The 16,368-nt window shown below is 41.5% G+C and overlaps 1 protein-coding gene across 1 annotated transcript in view; it reads right to left on the reverse strand.

Annotated features, from left to right (window-relative positions):
• Positions 1-14,003, reverse strand: part of zcchc7 (zinc finger, CCHC domain containing 7) — a 35,743-nt gene extending 21,740 nt beyond the window's left edge. The window contains exons 1-3 of the mRNA XM_029439142.1: positions 13,746-14,003; positions 9,249-9,836; positions 7,625-7,814 (exon numbers count right to left, since the gene is read on the reverse strand). Coding sequence (XP_029295002.1) covers positions 7,625-7,814; positions 9,249-9,743 — 685 coding nt within the window. The 5' untranslated portion in view covers positions 9,744-9,836; positions 13,746-14,003. The remainder of the gene's footprint in view (positions 1-7,624; positions 7,815-9,248; positions 9,837-13,745) is intronic.
• Between the last annotated feature and the right edge of the window lie 2,365 nt (positions 14,004-16,368).

The following is a 16,368-nucleotide window of genomic DNA, read 5'->3' on the forward strand; positions in this document are numbered from 1 at the left end:
TATTATTAGGCGACCCTTTGCATACCGGAGCAAGTGTTCTAACCCGAAATGTGTGCATTTGTGTGTTTGGGGTTCTCCCTCTTATCGTGTTGACTGTTAAACTGAACTTCTGATTCCAAAACAGCTATGCTAGTGCTGATGCCCACAGAAGTGGATGGGCGAGGAAACGCAGGGAGAAGAACGAGGCGAGGGGAGAGGGGGTGATTTTGTGGATCCATGACTGCCTTTGCTACCCTACCTCACCCGCCCCGCTCGCCCCTCTTCCTCATCCCAAAAACGTATTAATATTAATACATATCCCTCTAAACCCTTCCCCTCCTCCATCCCCCACAAAATATCACCACCCTAGGCTACCAGTTAATAAAGCCCTCTTGACGACCCCTCCCAGCCCACAAAAACAAGGAAAGACAATAAGGGGAAAGTTCTCTGGCCAAATAAAAGAACAGAAATTAATAAAGTCCCACGGGACCTCCCTCTGTCCCTCTGTCACCCCCCACAATAATTTGATTTCCTATTAAGTGATTGCTTAATTATAATGATTATTATTGGTAATTGACATTTTTTTTCCTCTGCTAGTTTCTGTCCCTTCCCTCCCGTCCTTCTCTTAATGTCTTCTTAAAAAGGACAAGACGAAAGGGTGAAAATGCACAAGGGAGTGAAAAAGGCGGGGAAACGGTGGCATAAATCAGGCCAAACTGAATGGCACTTCAAAATATGAAATTTAAAATACTCTCTTATATAGTCCTACACTACGATGCCCGTCGGAACATACAATGCGGGATTAAGGTGTTGAGGCTAAGAATGTTTTATTTAATCAAACATGAGTGTGTTTCAGTGTGTGTGCGTGTATTCGTCTAGATGTATTATCCTGTAGCTTCAGGGCACAATGTCTGCAGCAGGTCTCCTTAGAAAAAGGATCCTTGCCCTCAATGGGATATCCTGGTTAAATAAAGGTTTAAGAAGAAGACCAGGATTCCCTATGCTATTCCCTCCCCCACACCCACACCCACACCCACACACACACACACAACTACAGTAGGGACCCTCTGGTCTCCAGTTTATTACCGCTACCTTCAGGCTACAGTTACTGAAAACAGGAGGTTGTATGTTTTTGCCATTTAAAAAAAACACAACCTTCGGTGGTGAATTTGGCGTTTAAAATAACAAAAAAAAAAAAAACACAGTTCAACAGCTTCACATAAAAACCGTACAGTGTAGAAAACTATTTCATTTTATGTCACATTCTTTCTCTATTCGGAACTAAAGACGGTGAAACTTCGTTCCAGTGGGCCACGGCACGGTTATTGGGCTCACCTCAGGCGTGGTGAGGCTGACACCGGCTCTCACACACACAGACAGCCACACACTTTTGTCTTTAGATGCACACACCTTCACACTCCAATACACACAACATTCAACCTCGCATCACACCTTCACTTTCATCTAAAATGTTCTCTCATTCTAAAAACGCTAAATATTATCACCATCGTCTATAATAAATATCGTTATTAAGAGTAACTCATTACAAGATTTATTCTCTTAAATATAAATGCCATTCATCCAGAGAAAGATCTTGGTTTCAAGACGCTCGGCCTGCAGTGTGTGTGTGCGTGTGTGCGTGTGTGTGTGTGTGTGTCAATTCAACCGAAATGTTTTGTACTGGATTATATTTAAATGCTGGCCTTTACTCAAGAACAAACAGCCGCATTAATACAAATGAGCACCTGCAGCCGCAGATGTCTGTGTGTTTTTTAGTCAAAGTTTCCAAGACAAAATTGAGAAATTTTCATAGATTATTTTGACAAAGACTACTTTCAGACAGGATGGCTTGTCTCTTCCAGATGCAGATAAATGTGGTATAAATAAACTCATATCAGCATAAAATAAAGACATACTGCAGCAGAAGAAGCACAGCTGAAATGAGAGTATGTCTGCAGTAAGTAATAGCATGATAGATATAAAAGCAAGTGAGGTAGAAAAAGGTTACAATACCTAAAACGTTATTAAAGTTACATTTCAATAATTATGTAAAATACACCTTTTGCTACATCACATTGTTCAATTTCACATTTGAACAGAACCATGAAGCTAAAACCAATATCAATTCAACATACACAGATTCATTTCAGAATCAATCCATCATAAAACTGTGACTACTCAAATGGCATCAACTAAAAGCTTCAACAAACCGATTCAAATGTGGCCGACATGTCATGAATCTGAAACGACTCACAAGATAAACAGCCGTTTCATTTATCTTGAAATACAGCGTCGAAACCAGATTTGCGGTTTTCGTTTGGAGCCACAAGCAGGTCAAGTGTTATCCGAGAAGGTTCGACTGTAAGAACTACACACACACAGACTGATAGACAGCGCTGGATGTCAGTGTGTGCAGACAGATATCCAGCCGTGTTAGAGCCACTCTGAGATCTTAGCCTGGAGACAAACCGGCCCTGACCGACAGCAACACCGTGGCCGATCCTTTTCAAGGCCTGTCTCATCCACTTTAGCTTACCCACTCTCATCTCTCTCTCCCTGTCTGATGCTGAGCCCCGCTGGCCGTCCGTCCAGATTTCTTTGAATGTAAACTCAAGTACTGCTTCACATTCTTTATGATTTTATCTAAATTTATATTGCCTCCGTCCTGCTGTTCCAACAATCGATTTACCTGAATGTCATAGTAAAACACTGAGAAAGCTATAGGTCCTGGGTCTAAAGGTAAAGGAGGGATTAAACAATTGACAGAATTAAATTGACAGTGGCTCTGTTCAGCAATGACATGAACAAGAGAGGAACAATGAAAAGTGAAATTAGACCAAAAAAAAGGCAATTTATTAAAACCTCCTTCACATTTGGGCATACTTTTAGTGAAATAGTTTTTTTGGTGGCTGAAATTGAATTCAAGGGGAAAGTATGAGAGCCAGTTTGTACTAAATTAGGTTTTCATTTTTATATTGTGAAAAACAAATGCCACAAAGCAGCTGAATCATCATAATCAGTTTCATCGTGATGAATATGTCCAAAAAACGCTTAGTAAAATCAAGAAATACTTATTTTCAATAAGAAAATCATAACCAAGGCCGAATGTAGAATTTATTTTGACCAATATAAGTAAACCCCACACTCAACAGACACGACCGCTGACTGAAGGGATTTTTCGTATTACAAAGAAACTGCCGTTTTAATTTACCACATAACAGTTGTCATTTCGATTCGGTGGCCGCTGGCATCAAATGATTGTTCAATCAAATGCTTTTTTTTTTAACGAAAGCATCAGGCTTTCAACTGAATTTCTACAATTTATTTTGCATGCGCTAATATTAGGCCTTCATAAGTAGTCTCATCTAATTTGCATATATCTGTAAAAACTGGATAATACAAGTCAAACTATGGCACAGCGATTTCATGGTGTGTGTGTGTGTGTGTGTGTGTGTGTGTGTGTGTGTGTGTGTGTGTGTGTGTGTGTGTCTGTTCAAACACACTGTGCGGTAGTGTGGGTGTGGCGTTACACCTCGTGTGGCACTGGGCAGCCAAGATAAGAGCTGATCCTATCCATGCCTCCCTTCTGCAGCGCCCGCCCGCCCGCCCACCCACCCACACGCACATAAAGCCACAACACACACCTAGTGTGGTACCCAACATGGCATTGTAATCTCATTTTACAATCCCGATGCCCACAGCTGCAAAACACACAGAGAATCAAACTAAATCCATATTTCACTCGTACAGTACACTGGCATGCGAGTTAAGATTAAACACACTTCAACGTATACAAAGGCCAAATGAGGTCTAAGAGTGCACGAAGCTGCGGGAAAAAGCTTCAAGGCCGACGCCACACACACACACACACACACACACACACACACACACACACACACACACACACACACACACACACACACACACACACACACACACACACACACACACACACACACACACACACACACACACACACAAATATCAACAGCATGAAAAAACTGTAAAGGACTACGCAAGCAGAGAGAAAAACTATGATTGAGGAGAGAGGAGAGAGGGAAGAGGGAAGAGGGATAGAGGAGAGGAGAAGAGAAAGGTAGTAAGGAGAGAAGGAGAGAGGAGAGGAGCTTACCTTCGTTCTCTGTGAGATAGAGAGCGTTAACCTTTGAGTACAAACACAAGAACACACTCCTTTCTCTCTAATTCACCAAGACTTTCAGTGAAGCACACACACACCTCAACACACACACTGATGTGATCGGCCACCCCGATAGCGAGCCAGAGCTGACTCTCTAAGCCTCAAACAAAGTTTGGTGTGCACTGACCAAGACCGAGGGGACAAAAAAGCGAAGGAGAGAACTGGGGGAAGCAACAGAGAAAGAAAAAAAAAAAGTGTGACCACTGAGTGAAGTTTAACCACTTACGATTCAAGTTTAGCTTCAGCACACCACGCCTACACCCCGGATTCATTCACGGGCATGTACACGCACACCTCTCCGGGTGGGAGAGGCACTGAGCTGGATTTTGGGAAGCCCTGCTTTTTCTCTCTTGTTCCATCTGGTTGCTGCTGCATGGTTGCCGGACAGGCAGACGGCCCTCGCTCATCCCCCTTTTCTCTACTATCTTTTCTCTTTTCCTTATCCAGTGTCCCTACAGATCCACCCACCAACAGCTGCCCCTGTACAGCCAGGTGACAGATAGCTACTCAGGCTGTGTGTGCATCGGTGTGTATGTGTGTCCATGTATTTGATAAAAACCATATGTGATGGAGTGAAAACAGATTAGATTGTAAAAGTATGTGAACAAGTGACACCATGTTGGAGAGAGACAGAACGAGAAAGAGAGAAAGAGGATGAAAGGATTCAATTTCTGTAGGGTGAGAGGGGGAGGCTAAGTGTAGTGAATGTGATTTGATGGTGATGCTGAGATGGGGTTTAGGCGTACAAATACTATTAGTCACTGCTGTGCAAACCTGTTACTCACACACACCCCGACAAATGTGAAGAAACAAGCTGGGATCCCAGGCTACGGGTGTCAACACACAACATGGCATATAAAAACAGAAATCAAACTTTAGATTTATCCAACAGCCCTGGGTTATGGATGTAACGTTATTGTCCTGACAAGAATTCAACTTAAAATTGGCTGCATCTCTGCATTTCTTTAGAACATAACATTATATATATATATATATATTTTTTAAATAGTATGTACTATATATATTTTCATAGTATACCATTTTGGCAGTAATCACACATTAAATAAATATACTTTACCATTTAGTACCGAGAGGAAATAATACACAAGCTGACTGAATCCAATCAAACTGCGATTTGCAAATAAATATTTTATAAGATTAAGCCCGTCGATTACATTCTTGATTTATCGATTAATCGTTTCGACTATAACATGTTTTTAAAATTGTGAAAAATGTCTACAGTTTCACAAAGCTCAAGGCGTTGTTGTTTTGTTCAATCGACAACCCAAACCCCGGCGATCTTCCATTTACAATGATCTAAGAGAGAAAAGCAGCAAATCCCCACATTTAAGAGCGGGAACAAGAACATCCTTGGTTTGAATAGAGCAGTTCTGACCAGCTCCTTCATTTCCCTCGCGCAAAGCATTGTGGAAAGATAGTCTACATTACCATCAAACTAAAACATGTTTCAGTACGCAAACAGTTTTGAGTATACTAAAAGACCAGGGTTGGGAGGGTTTCCCCAAGGAAATTGTTTAGCAGTGGTGGTCGCCACCCAGATCTTCAAGTGTAACAATTAGATCGTGCGGATTCTATTCATTATCTTACACTGATGGACTTTTATGTATTGTGCCGTCTTATGTAATGTATTTGTTGTTATGTGCTTCTAGCCAATTCGGGAGCAATTACTTTTACTTGTGCGCTATCCCTGCAAAAACATCAAAGTAAAATAAATACATTTCAGTAAAGCTGGCAGAGTTGGTCTTTCCTACCCTGTCTGTGACTCTGGGCTGAAGCCGATTTGTTGTTACTGAAGATGTTTAAGCCTTTAAAAACAGCTGGGCACTGTAGTTACATTACTCAAATGGGAGTAAATAGTGCATTTGTTGACTATTTTCAGCTGCGAATTAATACACATGTGGTGCACGAGTGAGTGTTTACAGCAGCAGTACTGACTGAAAATAAACTATAGTGTGCATGTTCATTGTAATGGATGCAACAGTGTGGCTCATTGATGTGTTTTTAATAGTTTCTTGACAACAATGGAGCTCTATGTCACAGAGGAATGAACTATATCATGCAATACTTGTTAGAATCAATTCATCATTGTTTTTTGGCTTTTCATGGGATTCATGACAAAAAGAAAAACATATTTTGCCACTTTTCCAGTGTGAACACACACTACATACCCCTGCTAAGAATTACTGTGTAGAATCGAATTATCTCGCAGTTCAAGACTATTGAGGCTCGTCCCTCAAATTTCTTTGCCTTCAATTCCTTTTCTTTTTTTAAACCCTCCCCCATTCCTTCCACTTTAAGACCCCTTCAACACCACACCCATGACCCCCCATGTGCAGACATGAGGTCAAGCTCCAAAGATCACAGAGAGAAGCCAGACGAGCGACCGAGAGCGAGAGAGAGCGAGAGAGAGAGAAACTGAGACCTAAAATCCTCCTTTCCTCCCAAAATCAGGCCAAAACCTCAAGCCTTCCCACTAGCTCCAGACCCCCTCCTTTAGCCCAGTTGTGTGTAGAAGAGGCAGAGAGCACTCTTGCAGAAACATCAGCCCAGGGAAATTCAAATGAGAAAGAAACAGTGAGAGAGAAACAGTGAGAGAGACACAGAGAGGAGACTGGGAGAGAGAGAGAGAGCACAATAGTGCAAAAATAGGATAAAAGAATGAGATGGGAGAGAGTTAGGCAGGAGGGAGAAGGAGGGGGAGCCAGAGAGGTTGCTGAGGCTGCAGGTTAAGATAATGTGTAGATCTGAAGAGATTTGCGAGGTACATTTTTATTCATTTTTTGATTACTCCCATCTCTCCCGACCTCCCCCCCTCTTGTGTTGTCTCACCGTTTGTTTGTTTTTGGCATTAGCGTTATGACTGTTGGTATGCGTGTGTATGTACACATGCATGCTGATTAGAACTGGAATATTTTATAAACACAAATATTCACACTTGCACTTGCATCAACCCTTGCGCACATATCAATACATATTGCACACAAACATACTTAAAGATGCATCAGAGAAGCGAGAAACTGAGCAGACATCGCCAGGAATGTTAAGAGCTTACAAATTTGTAAACATGCAGGCACAGATGCTGCATATGTGTACACACACACACACACACACACACACACACACACACACACACACACACACACACACACACACACACACACACACACACACACACACACACACACACACACACACACACACACACACACACACACACACACACCGCTGTGGCCGCTCCTTATCAATGTGCTGCAGGTAGGCTAAGTGTTATGAATGAGCTGGACCGAACAAAATGACTCATTGCTTCCGTTCTCTACACATTCAAATGGACAAAAACATAATACAAAAGTCTGAACAATTCACAACACACCCATTACAAACAGCACACACACATATGGACGAGGCAACGCATCAACAAAGACATACCTGTGTTGCTGTCAGACCCTCCCTCCAGGTTTAGTGAGATGCTCTGGTCCCCGTCCTGGTTCCCTCGACCCAGGATCATCCAGTTCTCCAGACCATCAGAGTCAGACTCAGATTCCGACTCTTGTGAATCAGACTCTGAGGTGCTGGAGACCACCGTCACCGGCACACTGAGACTCTTCTTCTGGGTTGCCTAGATAACCAAACAACAACCATATTGTAGATATCAAAATAAAGCTTTTAGCTGCACCATTATGTGTCCCTTGTTGTTCTGAAAGATAAAGAATATACAGTCTCTTCACATTCTTCCGTTTCTGTGAAACATGTTATGTCTTTTCTTAAACATTAACACCTCGCTCACTCCTTGCCAGCATAAAAAAATAAAAACTCAGCTAGAGTTTTGGGCTATTCTCCACTACAGCAGCAAGTCATTTACTAGCATTGCTACATGCTTCACTGATTGCTGCAACTCAACCTGCTCAACAGTAATCAATCGGCTAGCTGAAACTGGCCACTGGACAGTAGCTTGTCAAAACAGCAGCCAGTACTGTGAATTATTTTTTACGGAAACACAAAAGGGCCCAAATGGGAAACCTAATGTATGGTCTGACACAATCTAACCCTCTAAATTCAATTATTTCTGAAAAAAACAGATTTATCTGACTTAGCACTTCGTTCAAAGTGGTTAAATCTATGGATATAGTGTTATATTGTCAATGCTGAGTATTTGCAATCCTCACAAGACCAACTTGAAGTGAACTCTTTCACTCCCATTTCTACCACCCAACCCATATGACCTGAAAGCAGCATTAGCGGTCTAGAACAAACAGCATGACTGTCAAGCTTTGAATTTGTCCACATATGGAAGTGGCGTGCAAGGGACTGTATTGAGAGGTACTCTGTATCTGAAGAGATTCAAGGTTGGTGTCTTCTATTTAGCCTTTTCAATACCAATAGCACAAGGGTGAAAGTGCAGGGAATGAGTTAAACTGTATGTTTATCTGCTCTAAAGCATAATGTATTGTGTAATAAACTATTTAGTTATTGAATTATCAGAAAAAGTGATATATTGTGATATATATAGTTATCAAGATATGAAATAACTTCTATAGGGATAGAAGATTTTGGCCATATCACCCAGCCCTACTGGAGTTTTCCCATATTTAATCCTCATCCTGAAAGCATTTTCTCTTGTAATATAAAAATAAAGCAAAACAATACTGTTTGAAACTACAAACAAGTAGTCTATGTAAACTGAGCATCCATGCAAGGTTATGTTAGGATTGAATAATCTGATCTTGTATTTCTCCTTATCATATTTATAAAACAAGGAGTAACTACCACTGCAGTGTAACACAATTCCTATATTTTCTAATTCGGAATGTTTGACTGGGACATGTCCCACCGGTCGAGGCAGATGGCCGCCCACCCTGAGCCTAGTTCTGCTTGAGGTTTGTTTCTGTTGAAGGGGGTTTCCTTGCTTCCGTCACACTGCTTGTTCATGGGGGAAAGTTATGTTGGGTCTATGTAAATTAGTCTAGTCCTGCTCTATATGAAAAGTGCTTAGCAACAGTCCATTTCTTCTACACAAGCAAACAAACACAGCATCTCACAGTTTGCTCTCTACCTGTTGGGCCGGGGTTGAAGTCTGCATCCGGTTTAAGCCTCGGCCCTTTAAGGCGCAGACCCCTTCATCATCACCATCTGAAGTATCATCCTCAGAGATGGAGATGACATCAGGGCTGGAGTCAATCACGATGACCTCCTCCAAAAATGATGAAGACAACCTCTGACCTTTAGGGTTATTTTTCCCCTCATTCTTTTTATAAGGTTGCTCTCCCTTCTTCCTTTTATCAGGAGGCCTACTTTTGCCAGTTTTTTCCTGTTCTCCGTCAACATCTACAGTCTTCTCAGGCACCTCAAACTGCTGGCTGTCCTGGCCCTCCACCTTCTCTCCTCTGTCGTCCTGCTCCTCCATCGCCCCGGCATTAGAAGAGTAGTGGAGCTGGCTGTAGAGGCGGAACTCCAGCTCGCTGGTGTCCTCTGACCCCTCAGAGTCCCCTTCATCCTCTTGATAGAGATCATCTTCCAACTCCTCCCGATCCTGGTACATGCAGTACATCTCTCCAAAACACACTCAATCCACACACACACATGCACACACCTAACAAACTCTCACACCTGGGAGGAGGGTGAGCTCAGTGGCTGAAGCGGACTGCAGGAATAAAAACAGACAATCCAAGATAAGTTATTATTGTCACCACAAGTCATCACAATTGCAATCCAAAGTAACAATAAATAATAACACATCCATCGTCCACCACTTATCCGGAGTCCTGAGGCGTTCCCAGGCCAATGGGGAGACATAATCTCGCCACCTAGACCTGGGTCTTCCTCAGGGTCTCCTCCCAGCTGGACGTTCCTGGAACACCTCCCTAGGGAGGAGCCCAGGTAGCATCCTTACTAGATGCCCGAACCACGTCAACGGATGGCTGAGCTTCTCACCCTATCTCTAAGGGATACGCCAGCCACCCGCCTGAGAAAACCCATTTTGGCCGCTTGTACCTGCAATCTCGTTCTTTCGGTCATGACCCAGCCTTCATGACCATAGGTATGAGGGTAGGAACGAAGATCGCCCGGTAGATCAAGAGCTTAGCCTTCTGCCTCAGCTCTCTTTTCGTCACAACGGTGCGGTAAAGCAAATGCAGTACCCCACTGTCCCAGACTTCCACGCAATGTTGACGAGGCATCATAATAATAATAATAATAATAATAATAATAATAATAAGTGTAATAATATTGTCATACTGTATTCAAATTGCCCTTGGAAATTAAGGATTTTGAATCCTCTTTGTAATGATCACACACACACACACACACGTACACAACATAGGTCATTTTTTTTTCCTGTATAACATCTGTGTAAGTCAAATTTCTATATGCCACTCTATTACACACAGGCGCAGAAAGTTGGCTGTAGTCTTTGCGGAATATTCAAGTGCGACTTTTTGACCAAGAAGCAGGAGCAACAGTCGACCTCAGTTGACGGGAGTTCTTTGATGTTGGTCTGGTGTATCTGGGCCTTCCATGTATTTAACATCAATCTGTCACATCTGGTGATATCCAAGCCAATACTAATTCAGGATATCCAATTGATACATTATTACCAGGATTATTTGTTAATTATTTTCCTCTCCGAACTATCCAACTAATGCAAATACAGTTATGTCAACTATTATCTACAGCACTGAGGAATAAGTGAACACAGTCCAGCATCAATCACAGGAAGGTCACAGACTTTGGTCTTGTGCTGAAATCCATTGGGGCTCGTTAACAAGGCTGAGAGCATGGATCAGCTGCACTCAGATATTTTCTTTTACTGATTTGTCAGACCTTTGGTGCCGAGAATCAGCTTGGATCCAGGTTTGTCACCTATTAGGTGATGATGTCAACAACAAACTATTTAACAAAACCTCAGCTGGGGCCCACTTTTAATGATTATGTTAGAAACTGTGAAATTATCTTCTTACTAAACTCTTTAAAACACACTGTGTTGTTAATTTTCACAATCTCTGTCTCTCTCTCTTACTCTCTCACACACACACACATTGGACAGAGAAGGGGCACCGGCCCATTGCTCTGTCCAGTCCTGCGTGTCTGTGCCATGATGGCTGGAGATGATTGGCTCCCAGACCGCACACACCGTAGAAACGCCACGCTACACGGTCACAAGCCGGCCGCCGGGGATTAAAAAAGGGACAGAAAGAAGAGTCTTACCGGCTGGCGAGGGAGAGCGACAGTTTTGAAGTTTTAGCAGAGACCTGGAGCCAACAAATGACTGACTGTGTTTTACAGTGGTGGAATATAAAGCCCCAGCACAGTCATGGTCCCAAAGCAGAGGTGTGTTCACTTAATCTGCCTAATTTAAATATCTGCATGTGTATATACGGACTGTACTTGATTGACATCTCCCCTACTCTCCTGTTAGCTTTGTTGCATTTGTCCCAGTAGGAAAAGCGCAGGTCTAAATCATAAAATTATTGTTGGTTAAATTCCATTTAGCTTCTTCTGTTTCAGGGTCTGGGTATTGTGTATGTTGGCTTGCTGTCACAGCTTACTGGGACACTTAAATAAAACAGCGCCATCGTTAATGTTATCATTAACACAGGTGCTTTTCCTACTTACAGGTACGATCACATTAGGTGATGTATGTTGTCTGATAATGTGTGTTGGTAATGTATGTTGTACTGATGACTTTTACATTTCCAAACATCAAGCACCAATCTATTGGCAAACCGAGCACATCCGCTCGGTCGAAGTTGAACAAAAGTGAACTCTGACCTGTAAGTCTGCCGGAGCCGACAGGACATCGCACTGAGGCAGAAAACACATGCTTGAATTTGTCTGTCCTTCAGGATTTAAGATGGAGCGAATACTTGGCATCATAGCTGTACCCAAGCAGCCAAACATCAACATAAGCAGAGGTCTAATCAAGCGAAATAGCCCAAAAAAAACCTACTTAATGCATGCGTGTGTGTTTGTAGGAATTTTAAGCACAATTCTGAGATACTTAACTTGAGTATTTCAATATGTTGCTACTTAATACTTTTATTCCACTACATTTCAGAGGGAGAACTTGTACTTTCTACTTCACTACAGTTCATTCAGAGCTATAGCTGTTTTGTAGATTAAGATTTAACATAGAAAATACATGATCATCTTTTAAAAAATGATGCATTGTAATATTATACAACCCAAAAGTACAGCAGCTAAAATGGGTTCCAGCTCGACCAACTACAACATTAAAGTACTGCTTGAATGTTAATCTAACTGAAATGGAAAGGGGTCTCCGTCTGTAAGTATCTAGATTCTATGTACGTCTGTCCGTCAATTTTCTTGACAACCATTAATCCGACCAACTTCACACTTGGTTGATGTATTGCTGAGGACCCAAGGAAGTGCAATGTCGAGTTTGAAGTTGTTTGGATGAGCGATTCGTTAGAAAGCAGCAAGCAGTAATACCGGAGGCCAAGCAATCTGCCGAACGGGCAATGCACTAGTGCATCAATAATACTAATCCATACATAAGAATATAAGAGGGGGCATGTTGCACAATGAGTACTTTTACTTTTGATAATGACAGTACATATTGCTAGTTAAGTACATTCTACTTGTAATGTTTATGTATGCACGTATAGTTTTACAATGTAGTATATATAGTTTTACTTGAGTTAAGGACCTGTATACTTCTTCTTCTTCCACAACTGTTTGAATATTATGATATGTCTGTTGTGTGTACAGTGTGTTGTTTATGACAGAATCAAATCAAATCACTACTGGAGTTTAGTCAGGGCGTTTATGTTATACATTTAAATCCCTTTTGGCTGACAAAGAGCCATGTGAAAGCATACATTTTCTTTGAATTAATGCTGTCCCTTATGTTGATGTAGTTGGCCTGTTTGTTGTATAATTTGTGAATGTATACTGTAACTTTTGTGTGCTTCCATTGTTTCATATCTACTGTATAAGGGCGTCCTTGTAAAAGAAAGGTCGCTCTCAAAAGGCATACCATATTTAAATAAAGGTTATAATAACAACTGATTTGAGGTTGTTGGTTTCCATGGTGTTACGTTTGGCAGGGAAACGCACACACAGTGTAACGTTAGAGTGGCACGATGAAGTCCTGAGCATGCAGCCCAAGTCTAATTAACGTTACACTAATAACAAGCAAAACAGTGTGCAATCTAACTGGAGTTAGCCTGGTAGTAGCCCCGGTTAGCTAAATGCTAGCGAGCTAGCAGGTAGACTGGTGCGCAAGTTAGCTCTGTAGGAAGATGCTTTTAAGTGACTAACTATCGCTTTGCTGACCCCAAACCACAGAAGGACCCGAAAAACTGTCGGTAATAAGTGACTATTTCTAGTTACTTCCACATGTCGACAGTTAACATGTGTCCCTCCTGTCTGTCCACGTGTTTATAAGCAGCATAGCCGGTCGGATGTAAACAAGGAAGCACTTCAGTCACAAACAAGCATGAAATATCACAAATACATGAAAACAAAGTATCCTTACTCAATGCCACCGCCGTGCATAATTTATATTTAATATCAGTAAGCATGAGCTCACCTTTGTCCAACAAAATGGAGAGGTTACAGGACTCCTGCTTCCAGCCTTCAGTCCAGACAGAGGGAGACAACTTCCGGGTGTATCAGACGAAAATGTGTTGGCCGACCGTAACGTTTCACTCCGTCCTGCTGATGCAGTTATTGTGGGGATGATTATGATAGTGCTGGAGACTATCATGACCGATTATAGCAACCTCAAAGCGTCAGTTATAAATGTAAAGATCTAATATTGTTAGATTACAGACACAGTCTGGGCTGCTAGAGCGCTTTTTTGTTTGTTTCAGGATATCCAAGCACCAAAGCTTGAAAATCAGTCAGGGCTGCAGCCAGGATTTTGGAAATACTGAAGGCACGAGACAAAGGAGACAGTTTTAACCAGACACCAGAAACTGTTAATTTTGGGCTGTTCTATTTTTATTTCTTGGTATAGAAATTTATATTTTTCCTCCATTTTGGTTTGTTTGTCTGTTTGTAGGCAGCATTATAGAAAAACTATACTGGCCTAATTTACATGAAACTTGGTGGAACGGTGTGGCAAGGGCCAAGTAAGAACCCATTCAATTTTGGAGCAGATTCGATATTTTCTTCTATAATATATTATATTCCTACAGGGATTTACAGTGTTTCTATTCACTACTGCTACTACTGGTTTTATTGCCTTATCGAGATTGAGATGGTATAATAATCCTATATTTCTTGATATAAAAAAAGAGGGCTATAATTGTGCTGTAATGTAGAGATATTCTAAAATTATAAGATTACCAAACAGTTTCATTGTAAGTGTATTCTATCCACCATGATCCGGTAAAATGATAAAAAATCTGTGAAGATAAGAAATTAATTTTGTGTAGACCAGAGGAAGTGGAGGTCACAATCTCTCATGGCATTAACATTTGATCTTTATATAATGCACATTTATTAAGATATCATTTTTGTCATTGTTGTTTTCTTAGTATTTTGGTTTTCTTCTTGGATATGCGCAATGATTTGTTTCTCAATCTCTACGCTCACCTCTAATAAATCATCATATAAAACCATTGGTTCAGGTCTGACAAAACAAAAATAAATCCTGTTCAAACTGAGCTTTAAAATAATAGATATGGTGCGTCCTGATAGCCAATTTGTTGAGGATACTGACCATGTGGTCATGGCATCCCTGATCCAAGTCCAGCTGGGGTTTCTTGTTGCCTGTCGACCCCCATCTCTCTCCCTCCTCACATTTCCTGTCAGTTCTCCAAACTGCTAATATCTAATAAAATACCAACAAAACACTCTAAAAAAACTGGAGATCTGAATAACAGTGTTACTCTTATGTGAACTAGTATAAGCTTATGGTTGCACATATTCTATGCCCTCAGAGAATACCCTGAGACTACATTATTGTGAAACGCATACTCTGATTATAAAATGTTATTATTCAAGTTAATGTGTAATTCAAAGGCATCATATCTCTTTCTGCAGACAAAAGATCCAGCAGGGCCCTACACTGTTTTTCACTACATGAACTATTGTCAGCCTGATGGATGCAAGGAATTTCCTTCACCTTCCTTAATAAGGCACAAATATTAGCTATGGAATGTCAAAATATGTGCATGTGCACACTGGGTGTCTGCATGCATGTATGAGTGACTAGTATGGACTTTCAGGCCTGTGCTATTATTACATGTTGATGGGAATGTAAATCTATATGTAAATGTAATTTAAGAGACTGGCTATCGCCATCAGTCATATTTATAACACTTGGAATACAGCAAAATTATGCCATCCTGGCTCTCATGGAGACTGTGTAACATTAACATCCATCTTGTCCTCCCTTCCATATCATGAGAATAATTGTGAACTCTGTATATCCAACTATAGGTATTGCCATCATAATGATAGTGAGCGAATGGTGTTATGATAGGGAATCAGAGGGTGAATGCCATCTGATTCCAAAGGTTTCACCATGCGTGTCAACACAGAAAAGGCCATCACAGAGTTGGATTGTTTCCTTTCAAAGGTTAGACTGCACCTCATGTCTCAGCACTATCACCTCTTTTAGCCCATGTATACATCTGACACACACACACACACACACATACACACACTTAATATCCTGCATCTGTTTTGTTTTTTGGGAAGTGCATATGGGGGCCCTCTTCTTCCTCTGCACCCCATATCTCTCTAAATTGGATGCAGGTTCGGGATGCCTCACTGCCTCAGTGAAATTGTGATGTGGCTGCCTGATTTTGGGCTCCATGCATTTGGCGGTATTTACTATTATTATTTTAAAAAAGGTAGAGGAGACTGGCTGAATGGAGGCATCTGGTTCAGCGGTTCATCTCTGAGCGTCCAGACCAGTGGCGTGTTGAAGATGGATGGAGTGTCCGGGACAGGGATTTAAAGTCCCCAGATTTCCAATCACACATTCCAGAGGGATGGTTCTGCCTGATGAAGGATCTTTATTGAGGAGAAGGAGTTAATAGAAGCATGTCATTGCTCTCATTTGATGCTGTTTGTATGTGCCATGGTGGCTCCTACTTTCATTTGGCGCCAGACGCTGCAGCCAACACTTTCAATGGAGTGGTTTATCAAAACAGGATTCTCGTCAGCTGCTCTTGAGTATTGGCAATATTCTGCAACTG

Source organism: Cottoperca gobio, chromosome 1 (assembly GCF_900634415.1).
Source record: "Cottoperca gobio chromosome 1, fCotGob3.1, whole genome shotgun sequence".
Taxonomy (NCBI): domain Eukaryota; kingdom Metazoa; phylum Chordata; class Actinopteri; order Perciformes; family Bovichtidae; genus Cottoperca; species Cottoperca gobio.